We start from the raw sequence: 20,494 nt of genomic DNA, 5'->3' as shown, positions 1-20,494 counted from the left end.
TTCTCAAGATGCATAGCAGAGGAATGGTGACGCTAATGATTGTAGCATCGCCGCTCACCACCTGGGTAGACTCCTCAAAATTACCAAGGACATGGCAGATGTCTGCCAACCAGGCCCACTCTTCTGAAAGGAATTGAGGAGGCTGACTCCCACTGCGCCGCCCATGTTGGAGTTGGTATTCAACTATAGCTCTACGCTGTTCATAGAGCCTGGCCAACATGTGGAGCGTAGAGTTCCACCGTGTGGGCACGTCGCACAGCAGTCGGTGCACTGGCAGCTTAAAGTGATGTTGCAGGGTGCGCAGGGTGGCAGCGTCCGTGTGGGACTTGCGGAAATGTGCGCAGAGCCGGCGCGCCTTTACGAGCAGGTCTGACAAGCGTGGGTAGCTTTTCAGAAAGCGCTGAACCACCAAATTAAAGACGTGGGCCAGGCATGGCACGTGCGTGAGGCTGCCGAGCTGCAGAGCCGCCACCAGGTTACGGCCGTTGTCACACATGACCATGCCCAGTTGGAGGCTCAGCGGCGCAAGCCAGCGGTCGGTCTGCTGTGTCAGACCCTGCAGCAGTCCGTGGGCCGTGTGCCTCTTATCGCCTAAGCTGAGTAGTTTCAGCACGGCCTGCTGACGCTTGCCCACCGCTGTGCTGCCACACCGCGCGACACCGACTGCTGGCGACATGCTGCTGCTAACACATCTTGATTGCGAGACAGAGGAGGAGGAGGAGGGTGCTTTAGTGGAGGAAGCATACACCTCCGCAGATACCACCACCGAGCTGGGGCCCGCAATTCTGGGGGTGGGTAGGACGTGAGCGGTCCCAGGCTCTGACTCTGTCCCAGCCTCCACTAAATTCACCCAATGTGCAGTCAGGGAGATGTAGTGGCCCTGCCCGCCTGTGCTTGTCCACGTGTCCGTTGTTAAGTGGACCGTGGCAGTAACCGCGTTGGTGAGGGCGCGTACAATGTTGCGGGAGACGTGGTCGTGCAGGGCTGGGACGGCACATCGAGAAAAGTAGTGGCGACTGGGAACTGAGTAGCGCGGGGCCGCCGCCTCCATGATAGTTTTGAAGGACTCAGTTTCCACAACCCTATACGGCATCATCTCAAGGCTGATGAATTTTGCTATGCTGACGGTTAACGTTTAAGCGTGCGGGTGCGTGGCGGCGTACTTGCGCTTGCGCTCCAACAGTTGCGCAAGCAACAGCTGGACGGTGCGCTGAACTACACTGGTGGATGGGGCCGAGGACAGCGGAGGTGAGGGTGTGGGTGCAGGCCAGGAGACGGTAGTGCCTGTGTCCTGAGAGGGGGGTTGCATCTCAGTGGCAGGTTGGGGCACAGGGGGAGAGGCAGGGGTGCAAACCGGAGGCGGTGAACGGCCTTCGTCCCACCTTGTGGGGTGCTTGGCCATCATATGTCTGCGCATGGTGGTGGTGGTGAGGCTGTTGGTGTTGGCTCCCCGGCTGAGCTTTGCGCGACAAAGGTTGCACACCACTGTTCGTCGGTCGTCAGGCGTCTCTGTGAAAAACTGCCAGACCTTAGAGCACCTCGGCCTCTGCAGGGTGGCATGGCGCGAGGGTGTGCTTTGGGAAACACTTGGTGGATTATTCGGTCTGGCCCTGCCTCTACCCCTGGCCACCGCACTGCCTCTTGCAACCTGCCCTGCTGATGCCCTTGACTCCCCCTCTGAAGACCTGTCCTCCTGAGTAAGCGTTGCACACCAGGTGGGGTCAGTCACCTCATCGTCCTGCTGCTCTTCCTCCGAATCCTCTGTGCGCTGCTCCCTCGGACTTACTGCCCTTACCACTACCTCACTGCAAGACAACTGTGTCTGATCGTCATCGTCCTCCTCACCCACAGAAAGTTGTTGAGACAGTTGGCGGAAGTCCCCAGCCTCTTCCCCCGGACCCCGGGAACTTTCAAATGGTTGGGCATCAGTGACGATAAACTCCTCTGGTGGGAGAGGAACCGCTGCTGCCCAATCTAAGCAGGGGCCCGAGAACAGTTCCTGGGAGTGTTCCCGCTCCTGAGCAGGTGTCATTGTAGTGGAGTGAGGAGGCTGGGAGGAAGGAGGAGCAGCAGACAGAGGATTCGGATTTGCAGCAGTGGACGGCGCAGAACTGCGTGTTGACGATAGGTTGCTCGAAGCACTTTCTGCCATCCAGGACAGGACCTGCTCACACTGCTCATTTTCTAATAACCGTCTCCCGCGTGGACCCATTAATTGGGCGATGAATGTGGGGACGCCAGAAACGTGCCTCTCTCCTAATCGCGCAGCAGTCGGCTGCGACACACCTGGATCAGGAGCTCGGCCTGTGCCCACACCCTGACTTGGCCCTCCGCGTCCTCGGCCGCGTCCACGTCCTCTAGGCCTACCCCTACCCCTCAGCATGCTGTATTACCAGTGATTTGATTTCACAGGCAGGAAATAAATTGGCGCAAGACTGCAGGCCAAATATAATTTTTTCCCTTTTTTGAAAACGAAAGGCCCCACTGCCTCTAGTGAATGAATAATCTAAGTTTAATAACTGTGCTCTGGCCCTGCTAATGTGTCACAGAACGTGAGGGTAGCAGAGTTATTAACTCTGGCAGAGCAGGTATTTTTTTTCCCAATTAAGGAAAGCAAATGGCGAAGCCAGCAGTAAACCGTAGCTGGGTGCGTCTGATTTTTAAACGTTGCACACGCAGCCGACACGTGTCCACCGCCCTTAGGACGGACAGAGGCAGGACAAATAGAATTATTTTCAGTTTTTTTCCACCAAAAGGCAGCACTGCGTATATTCAATGAACATGAGAAGTTTAATAACTGTGCTGTGGCCCTGCTAATGTGGCACAGAACATGAGGGTAGCAGAGTTATTAACTCTGGCAGAGCAGGTATTTTTTTTCCCAATTAAGGAAAGCAAATGGCGAAGCCAGCACTAAACCGTAGCTGGGTGCGTCTGATTTTTAAACGTTGCACACGCAGCCGACACGTGTCCACCGCCCTTAGGACGGACAGAGGCAGGACAAATAGAATTATTTTCAGTTTTTTTGCACCAAAAGGCAGCACTGCGTATATTCAATGAACATGAGAAGTTTAATAACTGTGCTGTGGCCCTGCTAATGTGGCACAGAACTTGAGGGTAGCAGAGTTATTATAACTCTGGCAGAGCAGGAATTTTTTTTCCAAATTAAGGAAAGCAAATGGCGAAGCCAGGAGTAAAACGTAGCTGGGTGCGTCTGATTTTTAAACGTTGCACACGCAGCCGACACGTGTCCACCGCCCTTAGGACGGACAGAGGCAGGTCAAATAGAATTTTTTTCACTTGTTTTACAAGCAAAAGGCCGCACTGCGTATATTCAATGAATAATAACTGTGTTGTGGCCCTGCCTACACAATTCTTTTCCTGCAGTATCAATGGAGGGTGCAATGCTCTGCAGAGGTGATTTTGAGAAGAAAAAAAATATGCAGCACAGCTAACAGCAGCCTGCACAGTACTGCACACGGTTAAATATGGCCCTAGAAAGGACCGTTGAGGTTCTTGAAGGCTACACTCACTCCTAACACTCTCCCTGCCTATGCAACACTTCTGTCCCTAATGCCAGGTGCAACGCTCTGCAGAGCCGATTTTGAGAAGAAAAAAAAATTGCCACTGCTAACAGCAGCCAACACACAGCTATCAGTGGCCCTAATAAGGACCTTTGGGGGTCTTGAAGCCTACACTAACTACAAATTCTTTCCCTACAGCAGCTCCGGTACAAACAGCACTGTCCCTCATCTAACTCACAAGGCATCTGAGGCGAGCCGCGGGAGGGGCCGACTTTTATATTCGGCGGACACCTGATCTCGCCAGCCACTCACAGCAGGGGGGTGGTATAGGGCTGGAACAACACAGGAGGAAGTTGTAATGCCTTCCCTGTCTTTCAATTGGCCAGAAAAGCGCGCTAACGTCTCAGGGAAGGAAGTGAAAGTAACCCGAACACCGCATGGTGTTCGTTACGAATAACGAACATCCCGAACACCCTAATATCCGCACGGATATCAAGTTCGGACGAACACGTTCGCTCATCTCTACTGATACCCTAATGAGAGTAACACGGTCTCATACATATGTTGTGTATATGTATTAATAAGCATAAGGGGTTGCACAAAGTTATTAAAAAAAACAGACCATTCTTCCTCCTTACAGCATTACCTCTCAGTTGGGCATCCCTCCCCTCCTGCTTATAAAATGAGATACATGTAATCAATAGATAACACTAAATAAAATAAACTATGGGGGAAAAAAAGGGCAATCACTTCAGGAGGAGGCTTTTGTTTCTTTTTTTCTCCTTCTTTGAAGGGCTGTCAATAGAGTGGGTACAAACTGATGATATAATTGGATCAGTTCCATGGGGGGACATAACACTGGATGCCATTAAAGACAGATAGATGTTGGTCCCACCTCTGGAATCCACACATATCTGTTTCTGCTCCCCACCCCCCACCCCCAGCCTAGCTGTATAAGGTTCCAAGGGTGGACAGGATTACAGAAACAGTCAAGTGCAATTGGGTGATACTGTTTGGTAACTCCCATAGAAGTGAATGGAAGTTAGGTACACAATGTAGCACAGTGAGCTGCACTGTTTCTGTAACTCCTGAGTTATGGAAACTGCATGGTGGACTGTGTAAGATTGTTTTCGTAGCTCCCATTGCCACATATGGGAGTTACCAAACCTTTTTCACTCAGCCGCACTCAGCTGTTTCCGTATTCCCAGCCACATTGTACAGCTGGTCAAGTCAGTGGGGGCCAGAACAGGAGATAAGTCTGAGTCCCTGAAGTCCCATGTTTGGCCGAGATGAGAACAGCCTTTTAACAGGATGCCCATTCCTAAAAAGAGTAGCATTAGTAGTAGTAGTAAAAATTTCCTCTATTTGTAATTAATTTGTCTAACCGTGAATTGATGTCCATACACCCAGGTCTTTAGTCATCTATATAGAGGTCAGAACATACAGTTCATTACAACGGCCTGCATAAGCAACTGCAAAGCTGCAGACCAGAATGCCCATGCTAACCATTGTCCAAGGCCGTAAGTGCCTACAACGGATATGTAAGCATCAAAAACTGACCTTGGAACAATGTAAGAAGGTGGCCTGCTCCGACGAATCACATTTTCTTTTACATCCTGTCGATGGCCGGGTGTTTTACCTGATGGCAAAGCTGGCAGAGGCAGTGTGATGCTTCTGGCACGGTTTTCTATGACAAACTTGGACATAAATGCAGGATAGTTGGATGAGTCATTTAATACCCGTCATAAGCAAGAGATTGTTTGACAGAATGCTAACAGACCAGCAGTAACTGTCATGCTTTAGTCAGAAAGTGACTGATTGAGCTGAAAGGAAACTTTATCAATGACAGCAGAATTTGTTGCATATAAAGAGGAAATTATCTGGTGCAACAAGCATCATTCCTCGGGGAACTCCAACAGTTCAGGAAAGGATAGTCATTTTGATTGACTATATCAAGCAGTGGTTCCCTCAGGCGCTGGGATGAGCTGCACTATCCCCGAGGAGAGCAGAATGTACAGCTTTGTGCACTCTTTACGAGCTGATGTAATTATCTTCCACGGTTTTCTGTGAAATATTGTAATTTTAAAATTTTAAAAAATCTTTGTACCATGTTAGCTGGTAGATAGAAAAGATAAAAATGGAGAGTCCTTAGTAGTTGATACCTTTTAATGGCTTACTGAAAAAGATGATGACAAATAGCAAATTTTGAGACTACTTACTGCAGGTCTCTTCAACGGGCAGGGAAGGGACCTAATTCACGAGTCTCAAGTTTTCATTTAAAATTAACTTAAAAATTTCTTTACAATTTTTATATTCCATGCAGCAAATAATCTATAAGATTACTAACTATCGGGTATACCTAGCAAAGTTTTTGGCGTTCGCTTTACTTGGTTCTTAACCTCTTTATATCCCAGGATGTATATGTACGTCCTGGGTGGGCAGGGTTTGTATGAAGCGGTATAAGTTGCCTTTGACAGCTGATACCCCCAGCTGTTAACCCTTTACTTTCCCAGACATATCCCAGCCACTTCCAAACATTAACCTCTTGCATGCTGCAGCTGTGCAATGCACATAACAGCAGACAGGACACTTTGCACAGTGCATCCTCATAAAACACGACATGTATGACAATTAGGGCTTATTCAGACGACCGTATATCGGCCGGGTATTCACACCGGCCGATATATGGCGTCTCTCTCTGCAGGGGGAGGCGGCTGGAAGAGCCGGGAACAGTGCTCTGAGCTCTCATCCCCTCTCTGCCTCCTCTCCACCCGTCTGCACTATTTGCAATGGGAGGGGGCGGGGCTAAATTCCGGTAATTAGCTCCGCACCTGTCCCACCTCCCTTCTTTGCAAATAGAACAGAGGGGCAGAGAGGGGGTGGAAAGGTGGCGGAGAGGGGGTGGTAGCTCAGAGCACTGCTCCCAGCTCTTCCAGCCTCCTCCCCCAGCTGAGAGGGATGCCGTATATTGGCCAGCGTGAATACGTGGCCGATATATGGTCGTCTATATAAGCCCTTATGGAGGGGCCAGATATAGGTGTTTTGGGCCACTACAGTGTCTATGTTGCAAAAACAAGACCCTCCCCCCCCCCCCCTCAAAAGAATGGCAGAATTGCAATTTTTTTTTTATTTCACTCCAATTAGAAATGTTTTAAAGTTTTAGTACATTATATGATATATTAAACTGTACCAGTTAAAAGTACAATTCACCACTCAAAAAACAAGCCTGCAGACAGCTATGTTGCCAATAAGATAAAAGAGTTGTGAGGAGGAGAAGCCAAAAATGAGGGGAAAAAAGGTATGAGTGGTTAAACTAATATTCATGTTTTAGAACCTAATAGAAAAATGCGCATGAAACATTTATACTGTTATTAAAATGAGATGCCTAGGCAGCTTTTGTAGTCTGTTAACTTCAAAAAGTACTATAAAAGCATCTAAATCCTGTTATAGAGATCATTTACATTAAAAAAGCACATGATCCTTCCTTACACAACCATCACCCTCTTAAGTACAATCAAAAATTGATTTGTTAAATAAATAAACCTATCGGGAATGATGAAATTACAAAGGGATTTCCACCATTCTAGGAGTACAATGAACAGGTTGAAGATGGTTTTGTTAAAAGGGAAATAGTGCTGCACACAACCAGTTGAAACAGATTATATGAACATGCCAAAATAAGACGACCATGGCAATCGTGAGTGCCAGTTCATTTCTTACTATTAGATAATTGGTGCTGAGCACCTCCAGAAACCGATCGAATGGCGCAGATGTTTTATTTTACACTATATGTGATTGTAGAGCAATGCCAACTTAATTGCTTTCTGCCAACCCCCACCCCAAACATTGCATGCCATTGATAGTATGTCTTCCCTCTTGTCCAGGCCGTATCGGGAAGCAGGGCTGGGGTGAAACTGTTAGGCCACTGAATTGGATTTTGCAGTGGCTGTAGTGCAATAAGGGTGCAACACTTTTAGGAATTTGGCGCATATAACCTTTATTTTAGGGATGCCTGTCAGTAAAATGTCATGTATGTCTGTACGTTCTTGAAAGCTGTACTCCAAGTTTACTATACAGCACTGTATTATTGTTATGTTCATGCAGGGAGCAACTGCGATGCCCTCCACGGATGTCAGCAAAACGTCAAACTAAGATGTACTAATGACCATAATAGACTAACACATACATGTATATTATCACCTACACAAGGGAAACACAAAATACAGCAGAGGGAATGCACTCCCTAACCAACTATGGCTAGGCTTGGTGGACCCTGCCTAAAGGTAGGATTATCGTCCTGATAGGGATGGCCCCACGACTCGAACCTAGGGGGACCTAGGCTGTTCCTAGATGTAGGACAGGCAAGGAATATAGTACATGGAAAAGCAATATATTATACATATCAGAGCTAGGCACAGGTGAATATGCCCCACAGTAAGTATATTATCTCTAGCTGCTGACAATCACTGCCACACCAGACACCTCAGGCAGGAAAATAACTGGCACCCATGTAGAGGTGGGCCAAGAATACATACACTCCCATTATAACCAATTGGCCTATTGGCCAAACAGTTGTTCATACATAACAGAAGACATAGAAGAACGGAAGTGGAGAAGGGAACATCAAATACTGAGGGATTCACAACAAACAACTCCTAAGGGAACTTCTGGAGTAACAGGAAATACCAAGGCATTCCTGACAGACAACTCCTAGGGGGATTTCTGCACTGACAAGAAACATTAGCGTCCAATGCCAAAATTGCAGTTACTTGGGCCGGGCTTGACGTCGTGATGTCACCCTGGCCCCACTTTTTGATTTGACTGGTGCATCACAATAATTACATTGGTGTTGTTACTTAGCAGCAGTACTAGAAGAAAATCTTTGCAATACAGCATCTGAAGGAACAACAAGATTTTGATCTAACTGTAAAATCCCATTCTCGTCTCCTTCATTGGGGGACACAGCTTGAAGACCCTGGATATAGCTACTGTCACTGGCAGGCAGACACTAAGTAGACAAGTAGTGTTAGCTCCTCCCACTTTTCTCTATATCTCCTGCAGGCATCAAGTTAATTAGTTTGTATGCAAGCAGTGAGAGCTGCTAAGCAGGAATGTGCAAAATGACGCAAATAATACAACGTCATATCAGGATATATAACTGAAAACAACACCATGTGCATCAACCGAGGGAAAACTCCAGCCCAGAGGAAAAAAACACAGAAACATAATAATAATCTAAGTGGGTGCTGTGTCCCTCAATGAACAAGATGAGAAAGGGGTTTTACAGTAAGACCAAAATCTTGTATTCTCGTCTGTATCATTGGGGGGCACAGCATGAAGACCAAGGGATGTTCCAGAGAAGTCCCTTTGGGGGTGGGAAGGGAGCGTATCTGCTCCAGGAGGCAAAGCTGACGCTCTGGTGGCATCACTATATAGGCTTCAGCCATGTTGAAAGAGAGGTCCAGCAAAATCGGACGTTGCAAGGAAGAGAAGAAGGACTTTGGGGTGGTTGATGATCCACCCGAGTCTAGACAAGGTATCAGAGCAATGTGGAAATGCCGAACTTCTACATACTGATTTAGGTTCTTCCAGAATCGGTCTGATGGACTAGAGTGCAATTGAACCCCACCAATTGTTATGGGGAACAATAATGCTATATATTGTTAGAATTAAGGCCACAGCTTTTGGAGGGGACCTTCGAATCTTGGAACAAAAGCAAACGGGAGGATAGGTGGAGAATTCCATGGCGTAGCTCGAAGATAACACTTCCCGAACCCAGACATTTGAGATCTGGGTGAGCCCATTCTCCCTGAAAGGTGAAAGTCATCACCCCACCATGGGCAAATTCGGTGGGGACTGCCCATCATGTAGAGGATTTATCAGAAGAGGACCTTGAGCACTGAGGTCGTGGATGCTAAAAGGATTTGGGTTTGAAGGAGTTTGAATTTCGAGCGAGATTCCGCCACAGTGGAGCAGGGGGGAGAGCTGTCAGGTCTCCGCGGTAAGCCTATCTGTCAGATCGTGTCAAATCGAGGCATGCCGCGATTTGAATCGCGTGAGCGGAGAATCGCTATGATTTTCCACTTGTGGATGCCGGATTACCGCTGTGGATAATGCAATGAACTATCGCCCATGGACAGGAATCCTCCGTGTCTACCTCCTAGTGGTAATAGCTTTTCTCATGCTTTTCAAGTTGTCCACCCCCCCATCCCCCCCAGTGATATGGACAAGAAATAGCACATTTTCTCCGTTTTAGATTCTGTATGAATCAAACAGAAAAGACTCTGAATGAAATAACATGGAGCTACAGTATAGTTCGTAGGCTTCTATGAGTTCCTTATTAGGGCTTAGTCACACGGGCGTTTTTTTGCACGATTTTTTTTTGTGCGCAAAACTGATGCGCACAAAAAATTCATGACTTTATGAATGGGGGAGTGAGAGCTGGCTCTGATTGGCTGAGCGCTGTGACCAATCAGAGGCAGCCCATTCAGCAGGTGGGGATTTTAAATCCACGGCTGCTGAATACTACAGAAAGCAGTTCAGGAGAAGAGCCGGCTGGATGCGGATGATCTCCGGCAGCTGCAAAAAGGTAAGTATATATATTTTTTTATTTTTTACACTTTTTTGGTTGCTTTTCAGGGAACAGTTTATAATTGAAGCCCTTCCCTGAAAACTAATACAGTGCTTGCTGGTAGCCCATTGCTTTCAATGGAGCCGACTGCATTGCTGGCTCCCTTAACTTCAATGGGAGAACATCGTTCTCCTCTGCCACAGCTGTCAGATGGAGAATGATCTTTAGTATATGTTCTCAATGGGGCCGTCGCTTCTGCCACCGGCCCCATTGAGCGCATATACAAGAACGACAATTTGCGCAGAACGCAGTTACATGCGTTCTGCGAATTGTTGTGTCATATAATTTTCGGCACTTACGCATACAAAACTGACATGTGACCGATCCCATTGCAAAGCATTGGGTATATATAGACTCAGATCGCAAGTGCATCTGCAAATCGGTCAAAAAACCGCCTGTGTGACTGAACCCTTATGACCCAAACAAGTACCGGTAGGAGCTTGTTCAGAGATGTAATATGACCATGTGCAATGAACGTTTTACTAAATCATTCAGTAGCTAGATCTGGAGAGCAGACAAGGATAATAGCTAATGAATCTGGCTTGTGAATGAATAAAGAATCAACATTTTTTTAAACAAATATTGCACAGTCATCAGTTTTATGAAAAATCAATCTTCAAAATGAATCTTGGCACAACCTGTGAAAGGAATAAGTTCACTTCCTCAAGCAGAGCCAGGAAAGAGTTTGCTATTAGTCTGCAGTGATTGTGGTTACACATGTGTTTATAAGATACTTGTCTTCTATACTGATGCATCATGTCTGTTTGTTGTGGATTGCTCCCATGAGTCTGTTATTTAATAGATTTCTTCTCTTTAAAAGTACCATTAAATGTACATTAATGCATTGCTCTCCAGTTGTCATCATTCTGATTGCAACCTATAACTGCTGTACCAGAATGAGCCATCTCTCCATACACGAAGGTGCATCTATTAATGCATAATTTATTTCTTATGTTTTTATTTTCTTTCTTTCCAAAACTCAGTGTTATCTGCTTCTATTACCCCCATCTACCAAACTATATCTGCCTAATGAATATCAAGGCAACACTGGATGAAGTGTACATATAAAGGGCTTCCTGTATCAAAACTAGCTGAGAGAAAAAGTATCTTATGAGTTAAAGGAATTGTCGCATGAAAAGAAATTATCCCGTAGATAGTGGATAACTACAGTATATGATCGGTGGAGGTCCAGCTGATGGTATCTCCACCGATCCGGAGAACAGGGTTCTGAATCGATGGAATGGTGGTAACTCATGCACGTTCCAAGTCCATTTATTTCAATGAGACTGCTGACGATAGCCAAGAGCTGGAATTCGGCTATTTCTGGAAATCCCATTGAAATGAATGGAGTAACAGTGTAAATGTGTGATCACCGCACCATTTATGCAGGGATCTTTAGAAACCCCATTCTCCTAATTAGTGGGTGTCCCAGCAGTTGGACCTCCATTGATCAGATAGCTATCCTCTCTCCTGTGGAAAGGAAATATCTTCTATTTGTGAACAACCTCCTTAATATGGTCAGTAGAGCCATTTATCGATACATGAGGCGGAATGGTTCCACAAGAAGGTATTTGTTCTAGAAATGTTTTTTGAATAGAAAAAAAATCTACATGGCTATATTATTAGCAATTCTTCCAATATTGGTGTAAGATCAAAAAAGCAAGTGTCAAAAAGAAAAAAACAATAAAATAAAGGTACACCTTCCCACGTCCTCATGCAGTGGCATATCCCATACTGATCCCTAGAATAAAAGGTTCTGAGTCACCTCCTGTATTTATTATGTGCACAGCACAAGAGGTGATCAAACACAGTGCCAGTGAAGAACACATTTTAATAAAAAGCTGAAGCGGCTTTTATAAACATTATTTAACAATCTTACATCAAAATATAATCAACAAAAAGTTGAGTAAATTTGTAAACGCATTGCTTTATTTATCCTGGTCAGGCCCCAAGTCACAGTTTGTATTACAATAGAGACTTGCATTAACAATTCCTCTGTTTCCTATTGAATTAATCAACAAGCATCTCAAAACAGCTTGAATATAACCAGTTTTGAATAATTTGTATATCTTTGGATTCTTTTTAAATGTGACAGTTTTGCTTGTCATGAGGGGCAGGCAGTTGTCATACTCCTCATGCAAACAACTCACTATTACCATTACTATAGCCAAAAGGTATCCTAGGTGACCTAAGAGTGTTATACAGGGCATGTATGGCTCTTATACAGTGATATACAGCCGTTTTAGGGCTCAGTCACACAGGCATTTTAACGCGCGAATTTTTGTGCGCAAAACGCATGCATTTAGACTGAAGCAGGCGACACGCAGAACATACTTGGACGCACAAAAAGTCCGCTATCCCCTGCTGCGGCTGTGACAGCTGCAGCAGGGGATTCCTTGGATGTGAAACCCCTGGAAGCTGTCACATCCAGGGGTTCCACGTTTGGTCAATGGGGCCGGTGGCAGCAGCGGTGGCCCCGTTGACATACAAAGAACATCGCGATCCTGTGCTACAGCTGAGGCAGAGGATTTCTTCATCTCTGCGGGGAGTCACCTTGTCACTGAACACTGACAGCATTGTCACAATGTCCAATGACAATGGGACTCCCAGTAAAAATGAAGAAATCTTCTGCCACAGCTGTGGCAGAGGAGCATGATGCTCTCCCATTGTATTCAATGGAGCCGGTGCTACAGCCGCCTCCATTGAAAGCAATGGGCTGCCGACAAGCCCTGCAGTGATTTTCGGGGAAGGGCTGTAGCGCCAGCTCCATTGAATTCAATGGGAGAACATCACATTCCTCTGCCACAGCTGTCAGAGCTGTGCCAGAGAATCACGATCTTCACTGTATGTTCTCAATGGGGTTGGCACTGCTGCCGTTGCCGGCCCCATTGCGTACAAGGTAAAACCCCTGGAAACGACAGCATCCAGAGGTTTCACATTCAAAAAATACTGATGCCGCAGTTACCTGCGTTTTAAAAACTGTGTCTTATAATTTTCACCGCAGATGTTTTTGTGCATCTAAAATCCACACATGTGACCACTCCCATTGAAAAGCATTGGTTCTATATAGATGCGGACCACAAATGCAAATAACAGACGCGCGTTAAAACGCCCATGTGACTGAACCCCTAGGGGTACTGATGAAGTTCCAATTCAATGTGAACTAATTCGGACCAAATAGAACTTTTTGCCCAAATGTGGTGAACCAACCACATTTTTGAAAAGTTGGCTCATCATTACTAAAAGGGTATGTTTCAATACAATCTGCTGCTTTTAGCGTTGATTGGACAATGTCAGACTTTGCAGGGCCTCCCACCCCAAACTAGTAACATCCATTTGTCAATTTATTTATACATTTTTAGGAAGAATAAAAAAGGAATAACACATCACAGAGTTAGGAGAAAAAATGTTTCAGAATTATTTCATGGAAAATGCAAGTATTTAGTAAAACAGACATGTCTGAAGTGGTCACAGGTCATCTTTGAAGTGACTATCAAATATATAAATGTTTGCATTGAAAATAATGTTATATAATCTCAGGTATCATTTTCAGTGCAGTAACTAAGTAACTCATTTGGTTGAAGGCATTGTCTGTAGAGCAGAGAGAACAAACATACATAACCAACCAACCATGCTTTGTTTATTTCTTATAGTGGAAGCAATACATTTAGGAAGCCTTATAGCAGCGCAAGGTTACATCTTCCCTATATCAGATCATGTCCTCACGCTGAAGGATGATGGAACTTTTTACCGGTTTCAGGTAAGTAATAACTTGCCAAAAAAGCTGCATCATCAGATCTATGTAGATACCTGACCATCACACCCGTATGAGCTTGTTGAACAATTTATTCTAAAGCCAGCGATAATGGCCTTAAAAGAATTGTCCTTCTTTACTGTTACACTGTTATGTATATTGTTCCATGCATGGTTGATATTGTTGTAAGTGCACTAGTGTGGTCGAGCACTGATATTGGTGATGAGACCTAAGGCGCAATATGTGTTCCAGTTCATCCCCAAAAGGTTTGTGGTTGCAGTCAGGGCACTCTACAGACTGGTCATGTTCTTCTTTACTGAACTGAGGTTATTAGTAATCACTTTCTGAAAATGTGCACTGAAAAAGGAAATGTGCTATGGCAAAATGTTGCTACAAAACTGAACTGAGTTCTGTAGAGAGTAATTTAATGCTGTGATGTTAAAGAGGTTGTCCAAATGACACAAAAGGATCAGCTTTTTTTCCAAAAACAGCATCACTCCTATTTATGAAATGTGATTGGTAATGAGGTTCAGCCTCATTCACTTGAATGGAAATGAGGTGCTATACATAAACAATCCAAAGACTACAGCATCACTATTTCTGAAAAGAATTACCATTTTTTTCTTATCTTGGACTTCTCCTTTAAGATTGCCCTACAATAAGCCTAGCCAAACCATGGAAAAAGCCCAGACATTTATTCCTCTTCCATCAAAGTTTATTTTTTGGAATTAAATGGTCACAAACTTTTCGAATAACCTGTGTTTATGAGATAGATAATGTGATAACTAGCAAAACTGCAATCTACTTTATTTACCTAAAGTGATGTTTATGTGCTGAACAATCACTCTAAAGTACAGGCCCAGTAGGGGTCTCCTTTCCTCTTAATTTGCTGTCCACTGCCTGCTGTCAGGTGTGTTACTGGAGACCATGGGACTTGCAGAACAGGAGGTGGAGGAGGGGGATGAGTCATCATGCTCATTGATGTCTGTAAGCGCAATGGGGAGGAGGAAGAAGGAGGAGGAGGAACAGAAGAAGAGATTTACACAAATGTGCTTAGAGCTAATGGTGAGTTATCTGCTGCTATTTTGCTCATCTACCCAGCTTAGTACTGCTGTACACTGACCTACATGAGGATGGTATGTCATTTTGTTAGCAGAATCTGCAGTTCTCTGTGTACAGTCAATAGAACAGCACAGCAGGAGGCTTCTCTCACCAGTTCTGAGAGGCTTGAAAATTAAATATAGACTATGCAGAAGAAAGATGAGGAAAATTAAGGATATAAATCAAATAATTCTAGAAATGGTGTTATTCCTCATGTACACGCATATGGAAGCTCATTCTGAAAAGTCATCTGAAAATTTAAATTATGCTTTAAGCATCAGAATTAGAAGAATTTTCTTGGTATCTACTGAACCCATATTCATCCATCAGACTGCTGGATGGTTCAGAACAATTCAGAAGAGATAGCATTAGGGTGGCTACACACGAGCGTGTTTTTGTGCATGCATACGCGCGCGTCTGTTAGAACCAATGCATTCCCTATGGTGTGTTCACATGTTCATGTTTTACAGGTATGCGCTTGCAAAGATAGGACATGCATGCACCATAGGGAATGCACGCATTGTCTTCAATGGAGCTGCGGCTGCTGCCGACACCCCTTAATTGTTTTACAGAGAAGAGCTTTAAATATAAGCTTTTCCCTGAAAAAATAACCCTGCAGGGAATAAAGAATTCTCTACCACAGCTGTCACAGATGACAGCTGTGGTAAAGGATCCAGCTGCCCGCACTGCATAATTGTTTTTCAGGGAAGCCGTTCTGTCATTCATTCAGCGAGAGCTGCCTGTGATTGGCTGAGCACCTCAGCCAATCAGAAGCAGCTTTTTCAGCAGGCGGGGATTTTAATTCCCCGCTGCTCAAAGAACTGCATTGCAGAGTCGGGGACAGTGCAGAGAGGACGCTGCTGAGCCCTGGCAGCTGAAGAAAGGCGAGTATGTGTTTTTTGTTTTTTTTTTTACACTAGTTTGCCTTGTTTTTCAGGGAAGGGCTTATATTTAATGTTGGGTTTGGTATAGTGGGTTTTGTACAGTGACGGTATGGAGGTAATTATAAAAGCCATAATGATTAAAGTGATATAGTGTGTGGTTCTTTTTACACTTTTACAAAGTAAAACACAAAAAAAAGTTTGTACATTTTTTTATAAACTTTATTAACATTTATTTATTCATTCATTTATTTAGACTCAGTAGAATTCTTTGATTACTTTGAGAATGTTTTAGTCTAGTCAACATAACAAACAGTTTTTCACTGTAAGTCTAAAACTATAAGGCATCATGTCCACGGGGAAAATGGAATTTAAAAATCTGTGCAGGTCTCCCGCATGTGCGATCTGCACCCATAGGGAATCATTGGGCACCCGCAGGTAATTAAATACCTGCGGATCACACATGCGGGAAAACAACCGCCGTATGCTCCACTTTCTGCGGTTTTCCCGCACTGACGGTTTCCATGGTTTCAATTGAAGTCAATGGAAGTCATCTGTGCCGTGGATCTGCGAGAAAGCAGGACATTTAAAAAAGAAAGCATGTCACATGCACGCGGCACACCAACGGCGTCCTGAGTGCATCCACCATGCAGAAGAAAGAAGACCTGCGCTGCGTCCGGACAGGTGAGTAAAATGTATTTTTTGGCCTCATGTCTGCGGGCACGACTGGAAACCTCTGCGGGATTCTGCACTTGGTAACCGTGCATACCCATGGGCATGAGGCCTAAAGCAATCTATTAGGTCAGTGGTGGCGAACCTATGGCACGCGTGCCAGAGACGGCACGCAGAGCCCTCCCTGCTGGCACACGTCGCCATCGGCCACTCATCACCACCTTAGTGAATGCCTGCAGGGGCCGCGGCTCCCCTGCTGACATTCACTCAGCGCTGCTTTCTGTGCTGATCCCGGCGCACACTGTGAGTCAGTGTGCAGCTAGGATCCTTCTCCCCCGTCCCCCGACGTCTCCTACTTTGGTTCCGCAAGAGCAGGGGGAGAAGGCATCCAACAGCAGCACACTGCCTTCAGTGAGCACCTGGGATCAGGCAGGAGAGGAGCGGCGCTCCCGCGAGGAGGAGGGGTACGTATGTGGGGGAGGGGGTGGGCATTCTGACAGCTGGGAGAATCGCTGGGGGGAGGGGAGGGTGGGGGCATTCTGACAGCTGGGAGAATCGCTGGGGGGGGAGGGGGAGCATTCTGACTGCTGGGAAAATCGCTGGGGGGGGGGCATTCTGACAGCTGGGAGAATCGCTGGGGGGGAGGGGGAGCATTCTGACTGCTGGGAAAATCGCTGGGGGGGCATTCTGACAGCTGGGAGAATCGCTGGGGGGGGGGCATTCTGACAGCTGGGAGAATCGCTGGGGGGGAGGGGGGCATTCTGACTGCTGGGAAAATCGCTGGGGGGGGCATTCTGACTGCTGGGAAAATCGCTGGGGGGGAGGGGGAGCATTCTGACTGCTGGGAAAATCGCTGGGGGGGCATTCTGACTGCTGGGAAAATCGCTGGGGGGGGCATTCTGACTGCTGGGAAAATCGCTGGGGGGGGGCATTGTGACTGCTGGGAAAATCGCTGGGGGGGGGAGGGGGGGCATTGTGACTGCTGGGAAAATCGCTGGGGGGGAGGGGGGGCATTCTGTCTGCTGGGAAAAATCGCTGGGGGGGAGGGGGGACATTCTGTCTGCTGGGAAAATCGCTGGGGGGGAGCATTCTGACTGCTGGGAAAATCGCTGGGGGGGAGCATTCTGACTGCTGGGAAAATCGCTGGGGGGGAGCATTCTGACTGCTGGGAAAATCGCTGGGGGGGAGGGGGGGGCATCCTGACTGGTGGGAAAATCGCTGGGGGGGGGGCATTCTGACTGCTGGGAAAATCGCTGGGGGAGGGAGGGGGGGCATTCTGACTGCTGGGAAAATCGCTGGGGGGGCATTCTGACAGCTGGGAGAATCGCTGGGGGGGAGGGGGGGCATTCTGACAGCTGGGAGAATCGCTGGGGGGGGAGGGGGAGCATTCTGACTGCTGGGAAAATCGCTGGGGGGGCATTCTGACTGCTGGGAAAATCGCTGGGGGGGAGGGGGCATTCTGACAGCTGGGAAAATCGCTGGGGGGGGCATTGTGACTGCTGGGAAAATCGCTGGGGGGGGGCATTGTGACTGCTGGGAAAATCGCTGGGGGGGGAGGGGGGGCATTGTGACTGCGGGAAAATCGCTGGGGGGGAGGGGGGGCATTCTGTCTGCTGGGAAAATCGCTGGGGGGGAGCATTCTGACTGCTGGGAAAATCGCTGGGGGGGGGGCATCCTGACTGGTGGGAAAATCGCTGGGGGGGGGGAGCATTCTGACTGCTGAGAAAATCGCTGGGGGGGGGAGGGGAGGGGGGGCATTCTGACTGCTGGGAAAATCGCGGGGGGGGAGGGGGGGCATTCTGACTGCTGGGAAAATCGCTGGGGGGGGCATTCTGACTGCTGGGAAAATCGCTGGGGGGGAAGACTTTAGGACTGCTGGGGGAACTGTTGGGGGGTGAGGCATTAGTACTGCTGGGGGAACCGCTGGGGGGAAGGCATTATGACTGCTGAGGGGGGCGCATTATCATTTCTGGGGGAACCGCTTGAGGGGAGGGGGGCATTATTGCTGGCAGACAGCTGGGGGTGGCATTGTGACTGCTGGTGGACCACTGGGGGGGGGGGTAATATGACTGCTGTGGGAACCGCTGGGGGGAAAGCGGGCATTATTACTGCTGGGGGACCGCTGGGGTATGTCACTATTACCACTGGGGGGGGGGGTGTCACTATTATCGCTAGGAGGGCCACTATTACCACTGGGGTATGTTTACATGCGGCAGAAACTGGCAGGGCTGTTTCAAAATAGACAGGGTGCAGATTTTGACTGCTTTTTGGATGCAGAAATGCTGCAGAATTTTCCACATCCAAAAAGCAGTCAGAATCTGCACCCTGTCTATTTTTAAGCAGCCCTGTCCTTTTTAGAATGACGGGGGTAAAATCATGTTGTGATAAGCCCCGCCCCCTGACATGTTGGCACTTTGCGATACATAAGTTGGTTTTGGGTTGCAGTTTGGGCACTCGGTCTCTGAAAGGTTCGCCATCACTGTATTAGGTTGTGCTGAAGTCTCATCCTAATACGCATACAGCTGTAATAATACCTGGAAGCCTAATCTAGGCATCTGGCTGTCATAGTTACTCAATAGTATCTCACGATTGCATTTCCGGAGGGGGTGGTTGAAGGGGACAGAGGGAGCCCTCTCCCTCTGTGTAAGAACCTAGATGCCATGGTTGTTATTGATCGCGGCATCTAGAAAGTTAAATGACAGGGATCAGAGTTCACTGATCAGAGCTTTCCCTGACCTTGGGCATTACAGTGAGAGCATACAGGGCTCTTGTGATGATCATGCAGGCATATGACTCATGACATAATGTCCATTATAAAGGCTAAAGATAAGCCAGTCTATGATGTTAATAGATGTCATAGAGGCTTAACAGGTATCTGCAGTTATAACACATTCTGTGTTCTGTAGAAAATTTGCTGTGGTGAACTATGCACTAGGCTTCTGCCTTCCCTCCAGCAACATAGCTGCAGCTGGTGGATGATTGACCCCTATCTATTACCCCTACAACTATGGCTCGCCTAAAACATGGGGCCACTTTGTAATTGTTTTCCAGATCTACTTTGGGTTCTCAATCCGCCCCTGAGTCTTCTTCGGAGAGGATGTGACTATTTAATTAAGTTAAAAAACTGACTCTACCATCATTAAACATTTTGAATTGCAGACACCTACAAATATCCAATCATAATGCAGTCTACTGTGCATCTGTTGTCCAACATATTTACACTATATATCAAGTACATATTATATACGGCATGGTCGTTTTGTCTACCATCATCAGCAAGGGCAAATGCAGGATTTTTTAATGGAAAGTTTCCAAAGAGAGGTAATAAATGCGGCATGCCGTGGCAATTTTTCCTTAACATTAAGCCATACCTATAACCACATCCAGTTCCCTTTGTGTTCCCACATAGAAATAGCCCCTCTTTTTGGCAGCACTGCCTGCCATAACATACAGCACAAGAACCAAATTCAAAACAAAGATATAGCATCCAGGCTCATAATACTTGGTTCATTATTATATTATTTCTGGCATAAATTTTAGTCCCAACCCCTTTCCACTAGGCCCCACCCAGCATTCTCACAACTTTTGAAAAGTGTCAAAAAGGTAAGTTACAAGTTTTAGCACAAGCATGATATGCACCAAAATTTGAACTTTTTTTTTAACCCAAAAAACTGGCATAAAATCGATAAATTCCCCCCTTAAATGGGAGAATAATTTCTTAAAACAAAGTTTAGCTTTGCATTTCATAATGTTATACGAGTTCTTATTTAGTCATTATGATTAAATCACGGAACCTACCAGTTTGCTTTTTAAGCTTTTAAAACAAATGCACACATGAATTATTACCGTGAACTAATATAGTTGTCCGCACGTTTCATAAAGGAGCATTAATATTCAAGCATTGCACTGTCAAGCCTCATCTAATTAGCCTGCA

The 20,494-nt window shown here is 46.4% G+C and overlaps 1 protein-coding gene across 1 annotated transcript in view; it reads left to right on the top strand.

Annotated features, from left to right (window-relative positions):
* RGS6 (regulator of G protein signaling 6) overlaps positions 1-20,494 on the top strand; it is a 389,049-nt gene that overhangs the window by 288,292 nt on the left and 80,263 nt on the right. The window contains exon 5 of the mRNA XM_066608377.1: positions 13,806-13,912. Coding sequence (XP_066464474.1) covers positions 13,806-13,912 — 107 coding nt within the window. The remainder of the gene's footprint in view (positions 1-13,805; positions 13,913-20,494) is intronic.

The sequence above is a fragment of the Eleutherodactylus coqui genome, chromosome 6, assembly GCF_035609145.1.
Source record: "Eleutherodactylus coqui strain aEleCoq1 chromosome 6, aEleCoq1.hap1, whole genome shotgun sequence".
NCBI lineage: Eukaryota > Metazoa > Chordata > Amphibia > Anura > Eleutherodactylidae > Eleutherodactylus > Eleutherodactylus coqui.
Note: the sequence above shows the minus strand (reverse complement) of the source record. Positions and strands in the feature narration are given on the sequence as shown.